The following is a 25792-nucleotide window of genomic DNA, read 5'->3' as shown; positions in this document are numbered from 1 at the left end:
CAAAAGAGCTGCTTGTCAGACATCATTCCATTCCATGGGATTAGGGATGAAAGTCCATCTTCTGTAATTTCATGCCGACATAGGGCACTGTATTCTTAAAGTGGAAGATGTCGACATGGGTCTGTAGTATCTTTTTGCTGATAATTTTAGTTGCCCACTTACATATACAGGCAGAGTAAACTACAATTATTTTGATGCCCACAAAATATAGATTATCATGAGCAATAATGTTAATCCCATTATCTGAAGCCAGTTCTTAGAATTGTGCTAGCCATAGATGGAGCAGCTTATGGCATGGCTATAGTCTGGTCATTAGGCGGTTAGCTTTTTTTCTTTGGTGGCAGTTATAGTATCTGTAAAACAACTCAGGGATGTACATCAGACACTGGAAAGATTCTGTGACTCTGTTGTCCTAATAATTTACTGCTTGAGCTTGCTCTTTTGTGACTCAGGAAGGCCTGGGAGATTTCATCTTTTCTACAAACAAGAGGCAGGGGACATGGAGGGACCTTTGTACTTGCGGAGGCCCACAGGGTTCTGCTTGGTTTCATGGGCACTAAAATTCTCGAACTGAGCATCTTGGAATGGGGAGTGCTCTGAATGAAAGAAAGCTCAGGAAGTTGTGTTTTTTTGTTGTTGCTGTCAAATAGTAATACTATAGAATCTAGAGGCTAAAGGCCTATTTCTAAATATTCAGATGAGGTGATTAGTACAAGATTTAGAAAATTATCCTTTTCCCCTTGTTGCCATTTGCCATTCATACCATACAGTTTCCTGTTGTTAGCTTAACAACTTCTAACCTAACCCCTGTGCTACCTCTTTTTAAGACCTGTTAACATTATATGCTTATTCCTGGGAAGTAGGAAAAGGACATGATTGCTCTAGGAACTGGGGTAGGCAACTGATCATGGCATGGAGGCAACCACTGATGGCTGAAAGAAAAGGAAATGGGAGGGTGTCAACCCTTGGGACTCTTGCAAGCAAAAGAAAGAAGCATAACTATGGCCAAATTACAATGGAGCAGTTGTCCAAGAAGTATATTTGGGAGAAAATCACAGATCCTCAAAGGTAAAAGGAGAAAATATAAAAGGTATGGGAGAGAAGAAGATGGAGGTACTGCAGGATGACAAGGGCTGTGAGTGAGCTACAAAGTGCTAAGAGTTTTAAAGAGGATAGTTATTTCCAGCTGGCAGGAATAGTGCAGACTTTATGGAAGAGGATCATATAGTTGCAATCATACAGTGAGTAGTTTTTCAGACTGCCTTCTTTCAGTTAGCTATGGGCATTAAAGTTTCTACCTTGTCTTTTGTAGCTCTCTGTCCAATCCTGGCAGTTCCTCTAGATCCAATGGAGATGCCTCACTCCTAGAATCTAAGCCATAGAAGTTAGCAGATAGAAAGAGAATTTGGGGAGCCAGTACTCCTTCTGATATGCTGAAATGAGACTGAGAATAGAAGAAGGTCCTCTAGAGACGTAAAATAGAAAAAAAGGAATTCTGCTATTCTGATTGTAAGCATCCTATTTTGATACGTCCAGTATGTGGCCCAATGGAATCTAACTCTTCTAGGGGAAAAATACACACTGAGGACCAAATGTCCAGTCACAAACAACTGTCTGAATACAATGTAAATTGTAGAAGGTATATTAAACTGAAATAGGTATTTGGAAAACAAGTTATCTGAAGTTTTAAAATTTCAATAATATAAGACCAAGTTTGTTACCTGAAACATTTAATTCATTAAGTTTGATCAAACCAGTGCTATTTTTATATAAGAAAAATAAATTGTTGGCACATATTTTTCATTTTTCAAAGGAATGGCTTAGATTTGTAAAAACCTGTGAATTCCTAATCCAGTTTCTCTGTACCAGTTTTCCTCAGATATATTCGTCTCAGACACCAGTTCCTTGACATTTTAAGATTTCTCACTCTCAGAAAATTGAGACTGATTAAAAGTAAATGGAATTGGCAAAACTGTAAACTATGAACCACTATCATTTTTATGTAACAAAATAAAATTTGAAAATTAGCATATCTCTAAAATTTGGTCAAGTTACCAATGCTTAGAACTAGGAGTCAATGTCAGAGTTTATTAAAATAGCAGTAAAAGCAGATGGGCACTTCTGCTCTAAGACAACATGTGTGTTCCTGAAAATCCTCAAATTCTACAAAATCATACACTACAAATAAACACTGGGTTAGGTACAGGCCACTGGAGAGACCTAGGCATCATTATGATCAGAACATCAACAGAAGCAAAATTCAGCACCACAGGCCCTTGGACAGCCCAGGCTGCTTCAGGAGGTATTAATAATGAACACAATCAATGGAGAGAAAATGCTTCAAGACTCCAAGAAGGTGGGAGTGGAGCCCTGAGGCAAAAAAAAAAAAAAAAAAGCACAGCCTACCAGGAGCCTAGTACTCAGTGAAGCTGGGCCTGTGCTTCTCTGGGGGGGAGGTCCTAGTGTTGGCATTCACCTTTTAATTTACTTAAAAATCGAGTTGAAAAATCTCTTGCCTTTGCAGAAATTGAGCTGAGAGATTTTCCCTTTCCCTGTGAAGTTATAACTCTACTCCTGCTATTCTAGCTGTCCTTGCCTAAGAAAAATTACATATGAACCAATATAACTTCTATGTTTTACTGACAACATTCTCCCTTTTACCAACCAGGCTTAAGTTAATTGGCATTATACGAAGAACAATGTACAGGCATATAATCTTCCTTCTTCCCTATGTGTGTTGGCATGGTGAGGGTAGATAAAAGATGTCTATGCTATTGTGTGTGATTTGAGCTTCGGAGATTCCTCATAATCTTGATTCTTGAGTAGAGTTAGACCAAATCAATGGACAAGTCCTCCAAAATTTTTAATTTCTACATAATCCAAAATGTATCAGTGTGGAATATCACTGTTTCCTTTGAAACATATTCCTTGGGTTGACATCTTCTCATCTCATGTTGCAGGAGGAATTCCAGCTCCTATATATTTTGGGGCTCTGATTGATAGAGCTTGTATGAAGTGGTCTGTCAACAACTATGGGAAGCAAGGGTCTTGTCGGATATACAATTCCACATTATATGGGTAAGTTGTCATAAATACATTTCATTAATTGATTTTTTCCTTTGACTATGTTAATTACTAAAGAATGAGATATTTTCAGTGTAATAATAATATTAAGAATTATAGCTACCATTTAAAAAACTTTGTAAACAACTCAAAGTTATAGAATTAATTCCATTTAGTTAAACCTAATAATTGTTCAAAGTATCTTTTGCATAAAGCTTCTCAACATTTAGTTAATAATGTTATGAGGTGAGTGCTTCCCAACCTACCAGGTCAGTGGTCATCAATCTTTCCTGCTCATTATAATCACCTGAGGAGCTTTAAAAAATATTAATTTCTTTTTTCTTTCTTTTTTTTTTTTTTTTTTTTTGGCTGTGCCATGCAGCTTGCAGGATCTTAGTTCCCCAACCAGGGATTGAACCCGCACCCTTAGCAGTAAAAGCATGGAGTCCTAACCACTGGACCACCAGGGAATTCCCAAAAATTGCTAATTTCTATTTTGAAGTACTTATTTCAATTTTGATGTAATTGGTCAGGGATGTGGCCTGGGGAATGGGAGTTTTAAGATCTCCTTAGGTGATTCTAATGTTCAATCAAAGTTGAGAATCCCTGGAATAGACCACGTGTACTAGGTAATTGTATGTGGCTTTGTGAAAAATTTTCAGTAGACCACAGGGCAGGGCTTCGTAGACAGCAAGGCTATAAGGTAAACATTGGCTCCTGGTTCAATATAAATGGATTCAATCTGATTATCTCACAGGCAGTTCATTTCCTTTATAATCTGTTCTCATTACACATGAACTAATCTGTCTCTGAGAAAGTTGAACATTCCAAATATACCTTATTTTACGGATAGCACTTGCGCAGATCATGAACCATCCTTAGTTTCTGTGGGTTAATAGTCCTTTAAAAATAATCACAAACTTCTTATGCTCCAATCAAAAGAATCACTGAAATTGCTACTTCAATATTTTTATGTAAGATTTCAAACATCATTTTTTTAAAGCCTTCTGCATACTGAAGAACAACACTGTAAAGTGTTTTACCCAATTCCAAGTAAAAACTGACTTTTTTTCTCTTTTCACAGAAATACTTTCTTTGGCTTGACTACAAGCTTAAAACTCCCCGCCCTTGTTTTATATGTTGTATTAATTTCTGTTATGAAGAAAAAATATCAAGGAAAAGATATCAAGGCATCAGAAAATGAAAGAAAATCCGTGAACGAAGCGAACTTAGAACCGTTAAGTAGTGATGCCGGAGTGGACCGTGAAACACATATTTAAGGGGAGAAAAAAATTCTTCTGCCGCTGTGTTTTCAACTAACATTGTATTAATTGAGTAGGATGTTATTTTTGAGCCGTTCCTGGTCCTTTCACTGACAATTTTCACATTCTATACTAATGATGGAACAATGAATCACCTATGAATTTATGACAATGGAACAAACTATAAATGGGAAAAAATGGGAGTACTCACTGTTAAGGTGTGGCTATGCACTTGTGGTTAGGATTAGAATATATGATCCATACAAATTTAAAGTGAAAGGTATGGTTAATATGTAATAGAAGAGAAAGTATTTGCTCAGGTAATTGTAATGCAATAAAACCAGTGACTAGAAAATAGGTAGAGGTGAAAAAGGAAGAGAGAAATTAATAGTCTAAATAAGAAGAAAAGCTTAATACCTTTCTTTTTAAAACAAGAACCAAAACCAATTTGGACCATGTTACTCAAGCCTAAAGTCTAGTATGATGGAGAGCTTATGCTGTCATGACATCTGTCATTCATGTATTAAGTCATATATTTCCCAGACCTTATTAATTTCTAATCTGACTATCAGCACTTGATACATCTTCTTCCAACCTCTCATTAAAATACTGCTGAAGAAATAGAACTAATCGAAAATTTCCAAGCTGCAATTGTCAGACAACATATTACAGAATGTGTTAAGTTTCTTTCAAGCCCATGGAAATGGATTAAGAAACGCTGACATTAACTTGAGAAAGCAAAGCCCATTTAAAAGATGTCTTCATTTTGTTTGCCTGCTCTCTGGCAGAAATGGAGTCTGCACCAAATTTACCAACTGTCTCTCAATTGCATGGCTTTTTGTGTGTTTGTGTTTGGTGCACAGAGATCTTTCACACCCTCACAAGTAGGACAAGAAGTAGAGTGAATGAGAACAAATATTTGAATACTGCATTCGCTAGTGATGGCAGCTTTATTATAGTGAATGCTAGAAGTTGTAGTTTTTATTCTGAATAGCAAAAAAAAAAAAAAAAATGCGGGTCATCAGAATCACCTGTGAAACATTCTTTAAAAAGAAACCACAATCATACACCCACATGAGATTCTGATTCAAAACATTTGTGATACAGCCAGGACATCTCCTTTAAAAAAAAAATTCACATAGAGCCCTTGATAAAGAGATACAAAAAACAAGCCACGTGACAGGAGAAGATGTTCCTGAGTATACCAAAGTCACACAACATGAATGCTTGCTAGAATCTCGGAATTACACTGGAAGTTATATATATTAACCTATTCTCAAACAGTAAACCTGAGAAAAGATTCATTAATCACAAAAGCAGAAATTTGAAAAATCACCCACAGCTGGTTACTATGTGACAGGTCTGATGGGATCTTGTATCATTAAAAAAAGAGACAAAATTACAGAGTTGTGTTTTAAAACATTGCAAAGAAAATAAAGGCACTATCTTGAATATTTATTTCTTTACCAATTACCGAATGTCAAAAATCTGACAGGTAAAATGAAATATAACAGTAAACAAAAACAAAGAATTACACTATCTCATGGAGCTTACACTTTTTTTTTTAAACATCTTTATTGCAGTATGATTGCTTTACAATGGTGTGTTAGTTTCTGTTTTATAACAAAGGGAATCAATTATACATATACGTATGTCCCCATATCTCTTCCCTCTTGCATCTCCCTCCCTCCCACCCTCCTTATCCCACCCCTCTAGGCGGTCACAAAGCACTGAGCTGATCTCCCTGTGCTATGCGGCTGCTTCCCACTAGCTATCTATTTTACGTTTGGTAGTGTATATATGTCCATGCCACTCTCTCACTTTGTCCCAGCTTACCCTTCCTCCTCCCCCTATCCTCAAGTCCATTCTCTAGTAGGTCTGTGTCTTTATTCCCGTCTTACCCCTAGGTTCTTCAGGACCATTTTTTTTTTTTTTTTTTTTAGATTCCATATATATGTGTTAGCATACAGCATTTGTTTTTCTCTTTCTGACTTACTTCACTCTGTATGACAGACTCTAGGTCCATCCACCTCACTACAAATAACTCAATTTCATTTCTTTTTATGGCTGAGTAATATTCCATTGTACATATGTGCCACATCTTCTTTAGCCATTCATCTGTTGATGGACACTTAGGTTGCTTCCATGTCCTGGCTATTGTAAATAGTGCTGCAATGAACATTGTGGTACATGACTCTTTTTGAATTATGGTTTTCTCAGGGTATATGCCCAGTAGTGGGATTGCTGGGTCATATGGTAGTTCTATTTTTAGTTTTTTGAGGAACCTCCATACTGTTCTCCATAGTGGCTGTATCAATTTACATTCCCACCAACAGTGCAAGAGGGTTCCCTTTCCTCCACCCTCTCCAGCATATATACGGGTCTTGTTTTTGTATCCATTCAGCCAGTCTATGTCTTTTGGTTGGAGCATTTAATCCACTTACATTTAAGGTAATTATCGATATGTATGTTCCTACTCCCAGTTTCTTAATTGTTTTGGCTTTGTTATTGCAGGTCTTTTCCTTCTCTTGTGTTTCCTGCCTAGAGAAGTTCCTTTAGCATTTGTTGTAAAGCTGGTTTGGTGGCGCTGAATTCTCTTAGCCTTTGCTTGTCTGTAAAGGTTTTAATTTCTCCATGAAATCTGAATGAGATCCTTGCTGTGCAGAGTAATCTTGGTTGTAGGTTTTTCTCCTTCATCACTTTAAATATGTCCTGCCACTCCCTTCTGGCTTGCAGAGTGTCTGCTGAAAGATCAGATGTTAACCTTATGGGGATTCCCTTGTGTGTTATTTGTTGTTTTTCCCTTGTTGCTTTTAATATTTTTTCTTTGTACTTAATTTTTGATAGTTTGATTAATATGTGTCTTGGCATGTTTCTCCTTGGATTTATCCTGTATGGGACTCTCTGTGCCTCCTGGACTTGTTTGACTATTTCCTTTCCCATATTAGGGAAGTTTTCAACTATAATCTCTTCAAATATTTTCTCATCCCCTTTCTTTTTCTCTTCTTCTTCTGGGACCCCTATAATTCGAATGTTGGTGCGTTTAATGTTGTCCCAGAGGTCTCTGAGACTGTCCTCAATTCTTTTCACTCTTTTTTCTTTATTCTGCTCTGCAGTAGTTATTTCCACTATTTTATCTTCCAGGTCACTTATCCGTTCTTCTGCCTCAGTTATTCTCCTATTGATCCCTTCTAGAGAATTTTAAACTTCATTTATTGTGTTGTTCATCATTGTTTGTTTGCTCTTTAGTTCTAGATCCTTGTTAAACGTTTCTTATATTTTATCTATTCTATTTCCAAGATTTTGGATCATCTTTACTATCATTACTCTGAATTCTTTTTCAGGTAGACTGCCTATTTCCTCTTCATTTGTTAAGTCTGCTGGGTTTTTACCTTGCTCCTTCATCTGCTGTGTGTTTCACTGTCTTCTCATTTTGCTTAACTTACTGTGTTTGGGGTCTCCTTTTCGCAGGCTGCAGGTTCGTAGTTCCCATTGTTTTCTGTGTCTGTCCCCAGCAGCTAAGGTTTGTTCAGTGGGTTGTGTAGGGTTCCTGGTGGAGGGGAATAGTGCCTGTGTTCTGGTGGATGAGGCTGGATCTTGTCTTTCTGATGGGCAGGACCACGTCTGGTGGTGTGTTTTGGGGTGTCTGTGGCCTTATTATGATTTTAGGCAGCCTCTCTGCTAATGGATGGGGCTGTGTTCCTGTCCTGCTAGTTGTTTGGCATAGGGTGTCCAGCACTGTAGCTTGCTGGTTGTTGAGTGAAGCTAGGTCTTGGCATTGAGATGGAGATCTCTGGGAGATTTTCGCCATTTGATATTACGTGGAACTGGGAGGTCTCTTGTGGACCAGTGTCCTGAAGTTGGCTCTCCCACCTCAGAGGCACAGCCCTGATGCCTGGCTGGAGCACCAAGAGCCTGTCATCCACACGGCTCAGAATAAAAGGGAGAAAAAATAGAAAGAAAGAAAGAGGATAAAATAAAATAAAGTGAAATAAAATAAAATAAAGGTATTAAAATAAATATTAAGAAAAAAATTTTTAAAGTAAAAAAAAAACAAAAAAATAACAGATGGACAGAATCCTAGGACAAATGATAAAAGCAAAGCTATATAGACAGAAGCATACACGTACACACTCACAAAAAGAGGAAAAGGGGAAAAAATAATATATCTTGCTCCCAAAGTCCACCTCCTCAATTTGGGATGATTCGTTGTCTATTCAGGTATTCCACAGATGCAGGTACATCAAGTTGTTTGTGGAGCTTTAATCCGCTGCTTCTGAGGCTGCTGGGAGAAATTTCCCTTTCTCTTCTTTGTTCGCACAGCTCCTGGGGTTCAGCTTTGGATTTAGCCCTGCCTCTGCGTGTAGGTTGCCTGAGGGCGTCTGTTCCCGCCCAGACAGGACAGGGTTAAAGGAGCAGCTGATTCCGGGGCTCTGGCTCACTCAGGCCGGGGGGAGGGAGCGGTACGGAGGAGGCGGGGCGAGCCTGCGGCGTCAGAGGCGTCGTGACGTTGCAGCAGTCCGAGGCGCGCCGTGCGTTCTCCCGGGGAAGTTGTCCCTGGCTCACGGGAGGCTGGCAGTGGCAGGCTGCACCGGCTCCCGGGAGGGGAGGTGTGGAGAGTGACCTGTGCTCGCACACAGGCTTCTTGGTGGCGGCAGCAGCAGCCTTAACGTCTCATGTCCGTCTCTGGGTTCCGCGCTGTTAGCCGCGGCTCACGCTCATCTCTGGAGCTCCTTTAAGCGGCGCTCTGAATCCCCTCTCCTCCCGCACCAGGAAACAAAGAGGCAAGAGAAAGTCTCTTGTCTCTTCAGCAGCTCCAGACCTTTTCCCGGACTCCCTCCCGGCTAGCTGTGGTGCGGTAACCCCTTCAGGCTGTGTTCACGCCGCCAACCCCAGTCCTCTCCCTGCGATCCGACCGAAGCCCGAGCCTCAGCTCCCAGCCCCGCCCGCCCCGGCGGGGGAGCAGACAAGCCTCTCGGGCTGGTGAGTGCTGGTCGGCGCCGAGCCTCTGTGCGGGAATCTCTCCGCTTTGCCCTCCGCACCCCTGTTACTGCGCTCTCCTCTGTGGCTCCGAAGCTTTCCCCCTCCGCCCCCCACAGTCTCCGCCCGCGAAGGGGCTTCCTAGTGTGTGGACACCTTTCCTCCTTCACAGCTCCCTCCCACTGGTGCAGGTCCCGTCCTTATTCTTTTGTCTCTGTTTTTTCTTTTTTCTTTTGCCCTACCCAGGTATGTGGGGAGTTTCTTACCTTTTGGGAGGTCTGAGGTCTTCTGCCAGCGTTCAGTAGGTGTTCTGTAGGAGTTGTTCCACATGTAGATGTATTTCTAATGTATTTGTGGAGAGGAAGGTGATCTCAGCGTCTTACTCTTCCGCCATCTTGAAGCTCCTCCCCATTTGTAGATTTTTTGATGATGGCCATTCTGACAGGTGTGAGATGATATCTCATTGTAGTTTTGATTTGCATTTCTCTAATGATTAATGATGTTAAGCATTCTTTCATGTGTTTGTTGACAATCTGTATATCTTCTTTGGAGAAATGTCTACTTAGGTCTTCTGCCCATTTTTGATTTGGGTTGTTTGTTTCTTTGATATTGAGCTTCATGAGCTGCTTGTAAATTTTGGAGATTAATCCTTTGTCAGTTGCTTCATTTGCAAATATTTTCTCCCATTCTGAGGGTTGTCTTTTGTCTTGTTTATGGTTTCCTTTGCTGTGCTAAAGGTTTTAAATTTCATTAGGTCCCATTTGTTTATTTTGTTTTTATTTCCATTTCTGTAGGAGGTGGGTCAAAAAGGATCTTCCTGTGATTTATGTCATAGAGTGTTCTGCCTATGTTTTCCTCTAAGAGTTTTATAGTGTCTGGCCTTACATTTAGGTCTTTAATCCATTTTGAGTTTATTTTTGTGTATGGTGTTAGAGAGTGTTCTAATTTCATTCTTTTATATGTGGCTGTCCAGTTATCCCAGCACCACTTATTGAAGAGACTGTTTTTCTCCATTGTATATTCTTGCCTCCTTTATCAAAGATAAGGTGACCATATGTGTGTGGGTTTATCTCTGGGCTTTCTATCCTGTTCCACTGATCTATATTTCTGTTTTTGTGCCAGTTCCATACTGTCTTGACTACTTTCGCTTTGTAGTATAGATTCCTCCAGCTCCCTTTTTCTTTCTCAAGATTGTTTTGGCTATTCAGGGTCTTTTGTGTTTCCATACAAATTGTGAAATTTTTTGTTCTAGTTCTGTGAAAAATGCCATTGGTAGTTTGATAGGGATTGCATTGTATCTGTAGATTGCTTTGTGTAGTATAGTCATTTTCACAATGTAGATTCTTCCAATCCAAGAACATGGTATATCTCTCCATCTATTTGTATCATCTTTAATTGCTTTCTTCAGTGTCTTATAATTTTCTGCATACAGGTCTTTTGTCTCCTTAGGTAGGTTTATTCCTAGATATTTTATTCTTTTTGTTGCAATGGTAAATGGGAGTGTTTTCTTAATTTCACTTTCAGATTTTTTGTCATTAGTGTATAGGAATGCAAGAGATTTCTGTGCATTAATTTTGTATCCTGCTACTGTACCAAATTCATTGATTAGCTCTAGTAGTTTTCTGGTAGCATCTTTAGGATTCTCTATGTATAGTATCATGTCATATGCAAACAGTGACATCTTTACTTCCTCTTTTCCGATTTGGATTCCTTTTATTTCTTTTTCTTCTCTGATTACTGTGGCTAAAACTGCCAAAACTATGTTGAATAATAGTGGTGAGAGTGGCAACCTTGTCTTGTTCTTGATCTTAGTGGAAATGATTTCAGTTTTTCACCATTGAGGATGATGTTGGCTGTGGGTTTGTCATATATGGCCTTTATTATGTTGAGGAAAGTTCCCTCTATGCCTACTTTCTGGAGTGTTTTTATCATAAATGAGTGTTGAATTTTGTCAAAAGTTTTCTCTGCATCTATTGAGATGACCATATGGTTTTTCTCCTTCAATTTGTTAATATGGTGTATCACATTGATTGATTTGCATATATTGAAGAGTCCTTGCATTCCTGGGATAAACCTCACTTGATCATGGTGTATGATCCTTTTAATGTGCTGTTGGATTCTGTTTGCTAGTATTTTGTTGAGGATTTTTGCATCTGTGTTCATCAGTGATATTGGCCTGTAGTTTTCTTTCTTTGTGACATCTTTGTCTGGTTTTGGTATCAGGGTGACGGTGGCCTCATAGAATGAGTTTGGGAGTGTTCCTCCCTCTGCTATATTTTGGAAGAGTTTGAGAAGGATAGGTGTTAGCTTTTCTCTAAATGTGTGATAGAATTTGCCTGTGAAGCCATCTGGTCCTGGGCTTTTGTTTGTTGGAAGAATTTTAATCACAGTTTCAATTTCAGTGCTTGTGATTGGTCTGTTCATATTTCCAATTCTTCCTGGTTCAGTCTCAGAAGGTTGTGTATTTCTAAGAATTTGTCCATTTCTTCCAGATTGTCCATTTTATTGGCATAGAGTTGCTTGTAGTAATCTCTCATAATCCTTTGTATTTCTGCAGTGTCAGTTGTTACTTCTCCTTTTTCATTTCTAAGTCTATTGATTTGAGTCTTCTCCCTTTTTTTTCTTGATGAGCTTACACTTTAAAGGGGAAGAAGAACATTAACAAGATTAAAGTATAAAATGTTATAAAGTTATATAAATTAAAAGAATAAATTTATATTTATATTTGATATGTACAGTGAAGGAAAGGAACATTAACACATATACAGTAGATTATTTGATCTACTTCAGAACCAGCAATCCAGAATAAATATTAATATTTAATTCAATGGCATTTATTAAACATGAATACAGATCCTAGGGGAAAAAATTCAACAGAGATAAGAATATGATAAGTAAGATTTTCAAGGAAGCAAAATAATGCAAGAGTGTAGTTAAAATATGCATTGGATAAAATTGAAAGAAAACAATGGTCAAAAACCCAAATCCATGTTAAAGAAGATACTTTTGAAAAATCTATGAAAATGTGGAAGAAAAAGGTAAAGAAGCAATTTGTGAAAGAAAGGTAGGTGACTTAGAGGACAAACTAAAACACCAACCTAATAAATCTATTTTTGAGGAAGAAATCAAAGTTGGAAGCATTAATCAGAGATTAATGCTTAATTAATCAGAGTTGGAAGCATTAATCAGAGATTTAGTGGAAGAATGCCTTCCTGCTCTGAAGAAAGACTTGAGTATCCAGACTGAGGTCTCCTTATTTACACCATGTCTTCACACTCCCTTCCATTTTCATGAAATGAGGTCTTTGATCATGATGTTTCTCTCTCCTGAAATACTCTTTTTTTCCATGTAACTGCTTCTCAGCATTCAGATCTAAGCTTAATCACCATTCCTTCAATGTCTCAGACTTCTTCATTGGTGAGAATTTTTCCAATATATTTGTAGTAATGCAGCACTTATCAAAATGGTAATTTTACATTTATTATGATTATTTAATAACTGTCTGTCTCCCCCGCTAGTCATAAGCTCTAGGAAGGTAGGAAGTGAACTCATTTTACCTACTTATTTTATTCCCAGGATCTAGCTTGGTGCCAGACAAATAGGTGCTTTATCAATTATTTTTGAAAGAATGATGAATGAATGAATGAATAAATGAACTCCAAAAATGCCAGTCACATGAATGTTATAAATAAGAATTAAAAACAATGTGCAAAAATAAAAATAGCTGTATTAAGTCATTGGATAGGGAGTGATGATTTCTGATGTTTTGAAGATTTTCTTTAATATCTTTCAACAAAAAAAAATTTTTGTAATGTCAAAAAAGTGGGGGTTTTTTTGTTTTTTTTTTGTTTTTTAAATTTTATTTATTTATTTATTTATGGCTGTGTTGGGTCTTCGTTTCTGTGCGAGGGCTCTCTCCAGTTGCGGCAAGTGGGGGCCACTCTTCATCATGGTGCACAGGCCTCTCACCATCGCGGCCTCTCTTGTTGCGGAGCACAGGCTCCAGAAGCGCAGGCTCAGTAATTGTGGCTCACGGGCCCAGTTGCTCCGCGGCATGTGGGATCTTCCCAGACCAGGGCTCGAACCCTTGTCCCCTGCATTGGCAGGCAGATTGTCAACCACTGCGCCACCAGGGAAGCCCCAAAAAAGTGGTTTTTGACTGCCATCTACATGCTAAGCACAGAGATAAAAACCTTTATGAAATAGAATCTTGGCCCTTTGGGAGCCCACAACTGAGGGGGAGAATAGGCATATAAATGTAGGATAATATACACTGTAATCAATACTATAATAGAATAAAAAATGTTCATGTGTCTCATTCATAGGGACCATGCTAGTCTCTCTGTTTCAATTTCAACATATATATTTCTGGAGATTTTACCCCCTCCAAAAAAAAGTATTGAGAATTTATCACAACAAATTTGGCAGTGGCCATTGTCACTTTCCTCTTGTGTGCCTTCTACCCTTCCTAAGTAGACTTGCTCACCACCTGGAAACCAAGAACTAACCTGATGAGAAGATGATTAGACAAGCAGTGTGATTTCCCCAACACCAACTCCAAACCTGACTGCCATAGTTTATAAGACTAAAATGTTTTGTAAAAGGAGTGTCGGTAGAAGTAGTTGGAAGGTAGAAATTTAAAAATTATCACTAAAAAACAACAACAACAAAAACCCACAGACATACCTCTGACTCCCAACCAGTCTCCATTGTTAAGTTCGAGGCTGTTTCAAGTTCTATCCTTAGAAGCTTATACCTTTGAATTGAGACTTTGTTTAAATTGGAAGAGATCATATATTTATTAGGTGCTTCACAGTAGAAGTGAGATTCCAATCATTTTAAAGCAATAGGTTTTTGAAAGGAGTGGAAATGGAAAACAATGAACATATTCAGAAAGCAAAAGCAAAGGTAACAGAAAAGTGAGATGATTAGCCCCAAAAATCTTTTGTCTATTCCCCATTTTGTTTAAGACTGATCTTACCAATAATGATTCTATACATTTAAACCCTCTGTAAAAAATGTTCCTTTGAGTCACATTCATCTTTAAAAAGCCTTCATTTGTTTAATAATTCTAATAATATGTCTATACTCTGTTTTATATCTGAGTTTGGTTCGGATGATTGCTTTGCCTATTCAGATTGTGTTTTTTATTACCTTTTTATGTCATAATTTTTTGTTGAAGGTCATAAATGTAGTATAGGACAGGTGATACGGAGGTAAATATTTTTCCTACTTGGAGATGAGCACATCTTTCCTTCTACTAGGCCTGTAGCATGAGGTTTCTATCAGGAGTGGGGCTGGGTTTGAAGTTTGTTGTTGCTATGGTTACCCTCAGTGCATCAAGGGCTTCAAATTCCTCTAGGGAAACCTTGTATTTAGGGTCTACTCCCCATGTGGATTTGGTTCTCCCTTTGCCCTGTTACCCACAAACAGTCTGTCTCTTGCCACTCTCCCCAATATATACAACTTTTATTTTTACTGTATGCTTGGTTTTTTTTAATATACATATATATATTTTAATTTATTTATTTAGTTTTGGCTGTGTTGGGTCTTCATTGCTGCTCGCGGGCTTTCTCTAGTTGTGGAGAGCAGGGGCTACTCTTCATTGCGGTGCACCGGCTTCTCATTGCGGTGGCTTCTCGTTGCAGAGCACGGGCTCCAGGCACGTGGGCTTCAGTAGTTGCTGTACGTGGACTCAGTAGTTGTGGCGCACGGGCTTAGTTGCTCTGCGGCATGTGGGATCTTCCCGGACCAGGGCTCAAACCCGTGTCCCCTGCCTTGGCAGGAGGATTCTTAACCACTGTGCCACCAGGGAAGTCCCTGTATGCTTGTTACCATGGGTGGACGTGGGTATGGAGGAGGGAGACAGGCAGTCTGGGTAAACCAGGGTTTGGGGGTGACGTGCCCCTCTCCCAGGAGTGAAGCTTTTCTTCCTGCTTCCCTTCCCAGCTGTAGGAGTTTTCACCAGCACCCTCAAGCTACAGTTTTTGTTGACCATCCCCACTGAAGAGAAAAGCTTCCATTCCTTAGAGGAGAAAGGGGAGACTGGTCTGAGCAGAATGGGAAAAGGAGCTGCTGTTCTGCCCCAGCTGGCACCCCTGGTGTCCTCTCTAACCTCCCCCGAATGGCTGGTTGAGGTTCTGGAGGAATCAGCTGCAAGAGGTGTGACCCACCTTCTGTTGGCCACCTTCAGGGGCTTCACTTTCTCATGCCAACCTACACTTGGTCTTTAGCAACTCATTAAAAATTTCTATCTGAATCTTGTACTGACTTATTTGGTATTAAGTGGTTTCTGCCCCAAGTCAGTAAATGTTCAAATCCTGCTTCTCCCTGCGGAATCCTGACTCTAGCTATCCAGTTAGCTGTTTATCCACTGACCTCAGCTCACTGATGGGTTCAAGAAAAGTCGTAATTTACCTTTTTTCCAGCTTTTTCTTATTATAGGAGTATGGAGGCAATACTGCTTCCTGCTCTCTGAATGTCCGAGCTGAAACCAGAAGTCTCACTTTCATTCCCTTGATGTAAAGGAAAGTGTGTTTCAGTTAACTTTAGGAATTTTCAAGACCTATTTGAATTATATGAGAGTACCTCTCTTCCTTTCCCTCACCTGATGCTAGTCAATAGATTCTCCAATAACTAGGAAATTATCTATTTGGTAAACAATTCTAAGTACAGCTATCATTCTGAAATAGACCTTTCCTAAACTCACTCATTCCACAGGGCCAAGTCATCAGGCAAGACGGCTTTTATTTTGTTTCTATTGAGTTCCTTCTATCTTCTCAGTTGAATTTTTTTAAGACTGACTGGAAATTTTTTTTAAATAGTGAGTCTGGTTTTGTTACGCTGGATTTTTTACCCAAAGATTTATCCCTAGCACCTGTGCATAAAGAGTTCTAGCGATGTTCACCCAGCAATATCTCCCATATTCTTATGATCTGTCCATTAATATAAAGCCTCTAGACAACTGATAAGAAAATAACAAATAATGCCATTAAGAATAAAGGTGGAAGAAAAGGTATAATCTTGCAAATACATCTGGTATTTGGGATGACTACAAGAATATTTCCAATGTGGCGAATTTGCTAGACGTTATTAGGTGTATACTATGCTGGGTCTGCAAGGGATTTTTCTCCCAGGTCATAAGGAAACATGCAGAGTTATGAAAAGAATGAGGTTTTCCACACATATTAAAGCCACTTAAATATGTCTTCCCCCATACTAACCATTCTAAGAAACTCAGCACAGTATATCTTTACTGATGGGAAGAATCTCTCTCTCTTCCCCTCCTTTCATAATTTCTATTGCTGTCATTTCATTTAGTTATCAGAAATGATATTGGTGAAGGATGTATTTTTTTATTGAAGTATAGTTGACTTACAATATTATATTACTTTCAGGTGTACAACATAGTGATTTGATATTTTTATAGATTACACACCATGCAAAGTTATTATAAAATATTTATTATATTCCCTGTACTCTACATCCTCGTGACTTATTTATTTTATAACTGGCAGTTTGTACCTCTTAATCCCCTTCCCCTATTTTGCTCCTCCCCCCACCTCTCTCTCCTGTGGTAACCACCAGTTTGTTCTCTGTATCTGTGAGCTTGTTTCTGTTTTGTTATATTCATTCACTTGTTTTATTTTTAGATTCCTCACATAAGGAAAAACATACAATATTTATCTCTCTCTATCTGAGTTATTTCACTAAGCATAATATACCTTCCAGACCCATCCATGTTGTTGTCACAAATGGCAAGATTTCATTCTTTTTTTATGGTCGAAAAATATTCCATTGTGTATATGTGTGTGTGTGTGTGTGTGTGTATATATATATATATATATATATATATATATATATATACCACCTCTTCTTTATTCATTCATAAACACTTAGGTTGTTTCCATATTCTGGCTATTGTGAATAATGCTGCTCTGGATGTTGGGGTGCATGTACCTTTCTGAATTTGTGAAGGATGTCTTTTGAATCTACCAAGCTTGATATATCATTAGGATATGTTAAGTTATTATTTTATTTAGAAATTGACTTCAACAGTGTTGGAGGATGGAAGGAATGAAAAATGCCCACTGAACTGAGAAGGCATCTTGAAACTGAAAAACAAGGCAGGCAGCTCCATATAATCAATGGATCAGTTTATTATAGGGTGACATTCACACGATGGGATTGGGCAGACAATGATCCAGAAGCATTCACAGCTGCACTCACACTGCCAAGGGGCCACTGGGACGATTTTAGTTAATTAGGGAATGGGGTAGTTGCTTGGAAAGAGGACGGGTGTTCCTAAGTCAAGATTTATGAATGGGTAACTAGTCTTGTGGATGCTGAGAATATGTCAGGGAAGGTTTTCATCACTGGGGACTAACAGAGCATACAGGCTACCTGTTCCTAATGATTATTAAACAGTATCTATTAACCGTGAATCCCTTCATGACAGAGAAGTGATTTACTGTACAGTCCAGTCCTGGGTAGAGTCAGCAGAAGGACAGGAGAAACTATTAGTGCTCAAGATGGTATCAGTTATGCTAACAGCCATACAGATAGGAGTTACAGACATCTGAGGGCTTGAAGAGGCTTGTGATTTCCTTTTTATTTTATTCCATTTTATTTTAAAGTAACATTTGCTTGAATTTTTCTTAGGGCTGATTGCAAGAAAAGTTTCATATTTTGTTTTGCCAGGCTTTACTTCAATAGCTTTGTTTATAATAAAGCTCTGAGTACTGCTTGGGCCATTTCTATAATTTGTGTCCTGTATGAGTCACATATATAAGTCATATACATATATATCAGGCTATAAATTTGAGAACAGTTAAAAGGAAAGTAAGTGCTTTGTTTAAAAACATAAAAATAATCTACTCAGGCAGTTGTTTGTTGGATCCACAAATCTGTTGAGTAATAAATTTTAAAATTAGATACATCGTTCATAAATTTTAAAATCACTTCCAAGATTTCTTATGCCTGCTATGTGGTTGAACAAATGCAAAAGCATTTTAAATATATAATCAATAAAAGAAACTCTTTGTTTCTATTCATCCTAGAGCAGGAGGTAATAGGAAATCAACATAAATTTCAAGGTTACAATGTTGTGTAATAGCACTTATTAATCTCGACCTAGACATAGGTGAGCTTAGTGTAAAATACACTTGGCAATATGCATCTACTCTCTGGATACATAACATCCAACATAATACTCACTTTCTAAAATTTATCAAATATTCAATTGTTTTCTTCCCCTTCATCCTTTCCTGGTCTTCTCTTTTCTTTCCCTTCCTTTCTCTTGTCCTTTTCCTTCCAGAATAATTCAATCCTGAGCCATTAGATGGGGCCAAGAAAGTAGGTATGTAGGTAGGTGTGGGTGGAGGAAAGCTGTTTAAGGGGAACTACAGGGACCTGAGTGGGTGTAAGAGCCCAAGAGTCAAAACAGTGTTAGGAGAGTGTCCATAAGAGGGATAGTCCAGCATAGGTATCAGAATCCAAGGAAGGGTCTATTAGTCGGGTTTTCCAGAGAAACAAAACCAAGAGGAGATAGATGATAGACAGATAGATAGATAGGTAGTAGGGGGTAGCCTAGAGACCCAGGGAAGGGTTGATGTTGCAGTTTGAGTCCAGAGGCAGTCTGCTGGGAGAATTTCTTCTTCCTCAGGGGAAGTCAGTCTTTTTTTATTAAGGCTTTCGACTGATTGGGCGAGGCCCACCCACACTATGGAAGGTAATCTGCTTTACTCAAAGTCTACTGATTTAAATGTTAATTTCATCTAAAAAAGACCTTCACAGAAACATCTAGAATAATGTTTGACCAAATATCTGGATACTGTGTCCCAGCCAAGTTGACACATAGCACCAACCATCACAGGAGTATAAGGGGGACATCACACATGGGGCACCCAGCCATGGGTGTCAGACCTGAATAGGGTGAAGAAGACATCACTGTGGGGGAGAGCAGAATGAAGGCCGGATGTGACGTGTTGGAACCTGAATAGGGTGAGAAGGGTTTCCAGGTAGGAAAAAAGCAGCCCAGCACCGCATGGTGTTGGACTCTGCGTGGGGTGAAGAAGGTCTCTGCAAGGAAGAGAGTGGCACCAGGGATGGGAGACTGGCGTCAATATCACACTGGCTTAATTCCTTTAGCTTTACAGGCCTTAATATCTGATGCTGGGCTTCTCCAACTTTAGCCTTCAAGATTGCTTTGATTTCTCCTTGGCCCTTTACATTTCCATGTAAAGGCCAAATTAATCTTGTCAATATCCACATTTCAGAAAGTACTGGGATTTTGTTTGAGATTTCACTGAACTTATAGATAAAATTTGGGAGAACCGACATCCTTAAAATATTAAATCTTTCAATAAATGAACATGATGTAGGTCTTAGTTTCTCTGAATACTGCTTTGTAGTATTGGGGATAGAGGTCTTAGACACCTGTTATAAGATTTATTGCTAGGATTTCAATGTGGTTTTATTTTTTGTTTTTTGTGTTTTTTTTGATGCTACACTAAATAATATGCTTTACTAATATCTTTTCCTAATTGCTATTGATATATGAACAACTGCATTTGATTTTGTGGATTGCCCTTGTAACCAGTGAACTTTGTTAAAATTCACTTAATCACGTTCATAGCTCATCTATAGTAACTTGTGGATTTTCTGCAATACAAACATGTCAATGATAGTTTTAGTTTTTGTTTCTTTTCTTATCCTTACAAATTTTCTTTTTCTTCCCATTTCCATGGCTAGGACATAATGTTGAATAGAAATGGCAATAGTAGCCATTTCCTTCGCACTCCCAACATCAGCAGGAAAGCTTTATGAAAATTAAATTTCCCATTAAACTCTAATGTTTGCAGTAGGGCTTTTTTTAAAAAAAAAATCATGATCATGTCTGGAAGCATATCACATGGAACCTGTTGTGATTTTTTGTTCTCATTCTAAGTAAATTATCACTTTTAATTTTATTTTGTATTCATCATTTTGAAACTTTTTATAGGCCTTCCTCTCAAATTTGGTAAACTTAAAAGCCCGCAAAACTCAGCCCTGCCCCTGCTGGTGGCCGGGCTCTCCCTGTCTTCCTACAACACCATGTTTCTTCATCTTTCATCCCTATGCTTTTGCCTCTTGGTGGCAAGATGGCTTCTTGCTCCTCCTTGAGGCCTAATATCTTCAGTTCCAGAAGGAAGAAGGAAAAAGGGCAAAATGTCTTCCTAGAAAGATTTGTCTTCTTCTTTTGGAAAGAAATCCCTTACCAATTAACATGCTTCTGCAGTGTTTCCCAAAAACAGAATGGGAAGTTTTTGCAAAAAACTCTGATTACTTAGTGACTCACCATATGTCCATAGGGTTTGAAATTACCTTGTGCTGTTATTTGTCGTTCTGTCATTGTTTTCTGTGTATATTTATTCACCCTAATAAAATGACACCCACTTGAATTTTACATCCTACAACTTAGTTCATCACCACCTTCCTTACATACACACACCAAGACACATATCCTCTAGAACCAAGGACAGAAACGAGAAAAAAATTGTTCAATAAACATCCATTGGACAAAGTGAGAGAGTGGCATGGACATATATACACTACCAAACGTAAAATAGATAGCTAGTGGGAAGCAGCCGCATAGCACAGGGAGATCAGCTTGGTGCTTTGTGACCACCTAGAGGGGTGGGATAGGGAGGGTGGGAGGGAGACTCAAAGAGGGAGGAGATATGGGGATATATGTATACATATAGCTGATTCACTTTGTGATACAGCAGCAACTAACACAACATTGTAAAGCAATTATACTCCCATAAAGATGTTAAAAAATAATAAACTAAAAAAATAAGTAAATAAATAAACACCCATTGGAGAACCTTTGAAAATCTCACAATTGGAGGACTCAGTTCTTCCCTTTCTGTAAAATGCCCTATTTTATTTCTTTTATTATTATTGTTTTTGCTGATGTGTATTGTTTATGAAATTTTTTTCATTGTATTTTACATGCACAAGAGAAAAGAAATCAGAGTACAAAAGGGACAAAAATGAAAGGCAAATGCATTGTTCTTTGCTTCTCTTCCTGCTTCCAATGCTACAGAGACAACCACTTCTCAGCAGTTCTGATAAGATGTGTTTGCCAATTTTATCTGAATTTATTAAGCTTAAAATATATTTTAACTCCATGCTATAAAATATGAAGAATTCCTCTCCTTCCCTTTATGCTTTTTCCCAATTTCTGTGGTTTTTCTATGTACTTATTTTTAAAGTTCCCATAAATATCAGTTATATTTAGAATTATAAATAATATATTAAACCATTTCTAATTCCATAAACTTAGACTCCTCACAATATTAAATAAGATAATGAACGATCCTAGACTTCCCACTACTGGTTTACCTGCTGTTTCTCTCCTCTACTTCCGTCTGCTATGCCTTTACTTCTACCCTATCCTGAGGGAGGACAAATGCTCAGAAAAATAACTGACTTCTCCAGGCCTCATGGACTTGAACAACAGCGGTCAGGAGAGGTCACAGACCACTCCAATACTCACTTTCTCTGATTTTCTTTCCTCCACCAAGAAGTGTCAAAAGAGAACCCTAGAGTAAAATGCCATCATTCCCAGCAGGGGATAAGAGTGAGCCCAAGACACTGGGTCCAAAATCATGTCTCTCTGGGCCTACCCTGCTCCACTGAGGGTATTCAAGTGGTTGAACTGTGCACAGAGTTAAGATTCAGCTTTCTCTGATCAACTTAAACCCATCAATAGAAGTCAAGAAAGAGCCACAGGTACTCAGGTAAGATTTTGATTCTCCAGTTTGCCTCCATGACAAGGGGTCTTGAGTCATGACCCCTCCTAATTTTGACACTCACAGTGTCACCAACACTATCTGCCTTGAAATCTATCAGGACTAACCTCATTATGTCAGTTACCTAAAAAGTCCCAGAATTCCAGATGATCTCTCGTTCCCCTTCTTCTAATTTTCATTCTCTGATTTCCATATACCTCTAATTATCAGCTTTTTCTCTCAGACTCCAATTTTGAAATCTGCCCCCTTTCAGTTTGTCCCCTGGAACTCCAAAACTGTCCATGTTCTCAAACTCATAAACCAGCATTCTCTTCACGGCTGCAGCCTCACCAAAATCTGGGTTTCTCCTGAGGACAATGCTTCCCCCAAAAGCATCTCATGTGGTAGCTGTTGACTTTTTCTCACAACTCTCTGGATATAGGGTGAGTCCTTGCTCCTCTTTTAGCTTCCAGAGCATTCTCCCCATTTCCTCCCTTCCCAAATAAAGCAGCTCTAAGTTTCATGTCATCTGATCCTAACACGCAACTGTCCCTCATCTGCCACACTTCCCCTGAGTTGGAACTCCTCACTTCCAATGGTTTTAGCTCCTCTCTCCAGTGTCAACACTGTTCCTGTCTTGAATCACGGTCTTGATGAAGTCTCAGACTTCGTGAGCAGAGAACTTAACTCTTAAATCTTCCCCCCAAACCTGTTCTACCCAGTCCTCTCTGTTGCTTTCTTCTTAAATGATGCATCCAATTCTCAGGAAATCATACTGGTCTGCAAAGTATATGTAGACAGTCCTTCAATTAACTGGACTACTTCCTGTCTAGCTTGTGGTCTATTTTCTGTCTAACTTGTATTCTTTGAACTTTCAACTCAGAGGTTCCTACCTACATCCCAGGCTCCTTCTAAGTGCATCCTGAATGACAGCCCCTGCCACCCTGTTCTATCCCTGGAGACACTTCCATTCCCTTTGTATGACACATAAATAATCAGAGTATATTGACACCCACTTCTCCAATCCTCCCTCTCCACATCCTCCTCACCCTTAAGGGAGTTCTATCATTACATCTATACTGACTGTCCTTTCAGTGGGAGGGAGAATAAGAAGTAGATAAACATGGCTGTTCATTCTATTCTCTTGACCAGAAACTCCATATCATCCATAAGGCCTCTTGTGTCTCTAAAATCCTTTCATACTTTTACTGTATCCCTAAGCTACAAAATAATAATAAGGGTAGATTTAGTTTTAAATCTACATCTTGAATTTTATTAAACTCAGTTCCATAACAGAAGCTACTTTTTAAACACTTCATTCTCTAAGAGGATGTAAAGAAAATTCGTGTTTGTGTTCTAACTTAGGACACCTTGGGTGACATAAACATTAGACTAAGGAGGCCGCCTGAATCTGGGAAACTGATTTTTTGGATAATATCTGGCAATACAAACAGCCTTTAAGGACTAGTGTTTTTCGGGACTTCCCTGGTGGCACAGTGGTTAAGAATCCGCCTGCCAATGCAAGGGATACGGGTTCGAGCCCTGGTCCCGGAAGATCCCACATGCCGCGGAGCAACTAAGCCCATGCACCACAACTACTGAGCCTGTGCTTTAGAGCCCGCCAGCCATAACTACTGAGCCCACGTGCCACTGTTACTGAAGCCCACGCACCTAGAGCCCATGCTCTGCAGCAAGAGAAGCCACCACAATGAAAAGCCCGCGCACCGCAACCAAGAGTAGCCCCTGCTCGATGCAATTAGAGAAAACCGATACACAGCAACGAAGACCCAACACAACCAAAAATTAATTAATTAATTAATTTAAAAATACTGAAAAAAAAAAGGACTAGTGTTTTTCTAATATTGACCTTTCATACTTTGACTTAGACATTTGTTTTTAAGAGAGAGTTCAGTTGCCAGGTTTGAATTGCTGAAAAAAAAAATCCAACAATCTTTGCTACATGATTTTTAATTACCTGATTAAGTTTGTCAGTACTCTGAACAAAATGAGCAAATATATGACATGAGTCAAAAAGCAGGGAATGAATTGAAATCAAGTGATGGCATATTAGTGAGTAATCTATTTTAAAAGAATCATGTCTGGAATGAATAGGAAGAGGTAAAGAACAATTCCAAAATAGATTAAAAAGATTTACTCTCCTTTCACATGAAGTGATAAATTTGAATAAAATACTTAAATATTCACATAAGAAGATAAGAATTTCAGTCTCTAAATAATCCTGATATCAAAGCAGAAATTCAATGGAATTAAATAGATTTTCCTAATAGGAAATTTTTAGAATCATTTGGAAAGGATGTGGGAAATATGCCCTTATTTTGCATGAGTGAAAAGAGAAATTGCTGTTTTAGCAATTTAACATAAAAATAAAGCTGGTTCTAATATCCTATTTTGAAGGTTGTTTATAAATGTCCCTCTGAGGAAGATCTCAAATGCCATTGTTGCCTCAGAAATACCATCAGTGAACATTTTTTTACCTTGAGTAAAGAAAAATGTTGAGGTTCTTAAAGACAAGGAAAAATTACCTGCAGTAAGTACCTCTATTGATTCTAAAAACAATTAAGTTGTAGTGTGTTCTCCAATTCTGCGAAGCATGATATAAAAGAGCGTTATAGTTTAGTTTTCAATTCATCATCATTCAAAACTTTGGAATTTTGATCCATCTCTTTGCCCTCATTTTCCTTCCCTGTAAACTTGGCCTCAAGCATAGTTTCTGAAGAGGCATTTTTCTCTGGTAGACGATGCTTCCTCAAAATAAGGAGGATTAAAAAGGCTGGAATATAGCTTGATCCTTTTAGCGCTGCTGGCAATCCAAGGTAGATGTATCTATCAAAAAGAGTTAAAACATATTAAAACTTACAAAGATAGTTCTGCATATTGTTAATTATTAATATTTTACTCTCATAAGGAGAGCAGCAGCTAATTGTTTTGCACGTCAACCTTATGAATGAACTTCATGAACTCACTTATGAATTCTAATGTTTGTTAAAATGAGTTTTGGGATTTTTTATCCAGAAGATCGAAATTTATTTCCCTCTTCACTAATCTTTTGTTACTGTTTTTATTTTATCTTTTTACATTGAATAGACTCCTCAACTTAAATTTAATACTGACAGGGATAGCAGTTTTATTTCAATATTTAGTGAGAATGCTTCCAAAGAATCACCACTAATTATAATATTTACTCCTGTGTTTTCTTAGATGATCTTAATCGGGTTAAGGAAGTTTCTTTCTCCTCTTCTGAGTTTGCTCAGAGTTTTAGTTGTGAATTTGTAAAATATCACTAAATCATTTTTCTGTATGTAATTAGCAGAATATCCAAGATTATTATTATAATTCTATAACAAACTCTATTTGTTAGTTTTTATACCTTATTGGATTCAATTTGTTAATTTTTTGCATGTATATTTACAAGTAAAACCAGCTTATACTTTTTTCCTTATACGGAACTTGTCTAATGTCAATATCGAGGTTGCACTAGCTTTGTAAAATGAATTGGGAAATTTTCCCTCTTTTTCCGTTTCTAGGAATAACTTGTATAATGCAGGAATCATCACTTCATTGAAGGTTTGTATTACTTGCCTTAAAACTTCTGGACTTGATGCCTTTGGAAGATGAGAATTTTTGACTGATTCAAATATTTTAAATGGCTATGAAAATATTCATGTTTTCTATATATTTACAATAAAATTT

At 38.2% G+C, this 25792-nt stretch overlaps 2 protein-coding genes and 1 long non-coding RNA gene across 8 annotated transcripts in view; 1 reads left to right on the top strand and 2 right to left on the bottom strand.

Annotated features, from left to right (window-relative positions):
* Nucleotides 1-5864, top strand: part of SLCO1B3 (solute carrier organic anion transporter family member 1B3) — an 83033-nt gene extending 77169 nt beyond the window's left edge. The window contains exons 14-15 of the mRNA XM_082422504.1: nucleotides 2961-3078; nucleotides 4148-5864. Coding sequence (XP_082278630.1) covers nucleotides 2961-3078; nucleotides 4148-4343 — 314 coding nt within the window. The 3' untranslated portion in view covers nucleotides 4344-5864. The remainder of the gene's footprint in view (nucleotides 1-2960; nucleotides 3079-4147) is intronic.
* The window catches only part of LOC309641247, a 214818-nt gene extending 201693 nt beyond the window's left edge, over nucleotides 1-13125 (bottom strand). Inside the window, exon 1 of the long non-coding RNA XR_014252577.1 lies at nucleotides 9572-13125. This is a non-coding gene — a long non-coding RNA (uncharacterized lncRNA). The remainder of the gene's footprint in view (nucleotides 1-9571) is intronic.
* Nucleotides 13126-14819: 1694 nt separating this feature from the next.
* The window catches only part of SLCO1A2 (solute carrier organic anion transporter family member 1A2), a 114020-nt gene continuing 103047 nt past the window's right edge, over nucleotides 14820-25792 (bottom strand). For all 6 annotated transcript variants that reach the window (XM_082421078.1, XM_082421073.1, XM_082421074.1 and 3 more), the window contains one exon: nucleotides 14820-24925. In XM_082421078.1, coding sequence (XP_082277204.1) covers nucleotides 24709-24925 — 217 coding nt within the window. In that variant the 3' untranslated portion in view covers nucleotides 14820-24708. The remainder of the gene's footprint in view (nucleotides 24926-25792) is intronic.

Source organism: Balaenoptera physalus (genome assembly GCF_965194825.1).
Source record: "Balaenoptera physalus genome assembly, chromosome: 13".
Lineage (NCBI taxonomy): Eukaryota > Metazoa > Chordata > Mammalia > Artiodactyla > Balaenopteridae > Balaenoptera > Balaenoptera physalus.
The sequence above is the reverse complement of the archived record's forward strand: the minus strand, read 5'-3'. Positions and strand labels throughout refer to the sequence as shown.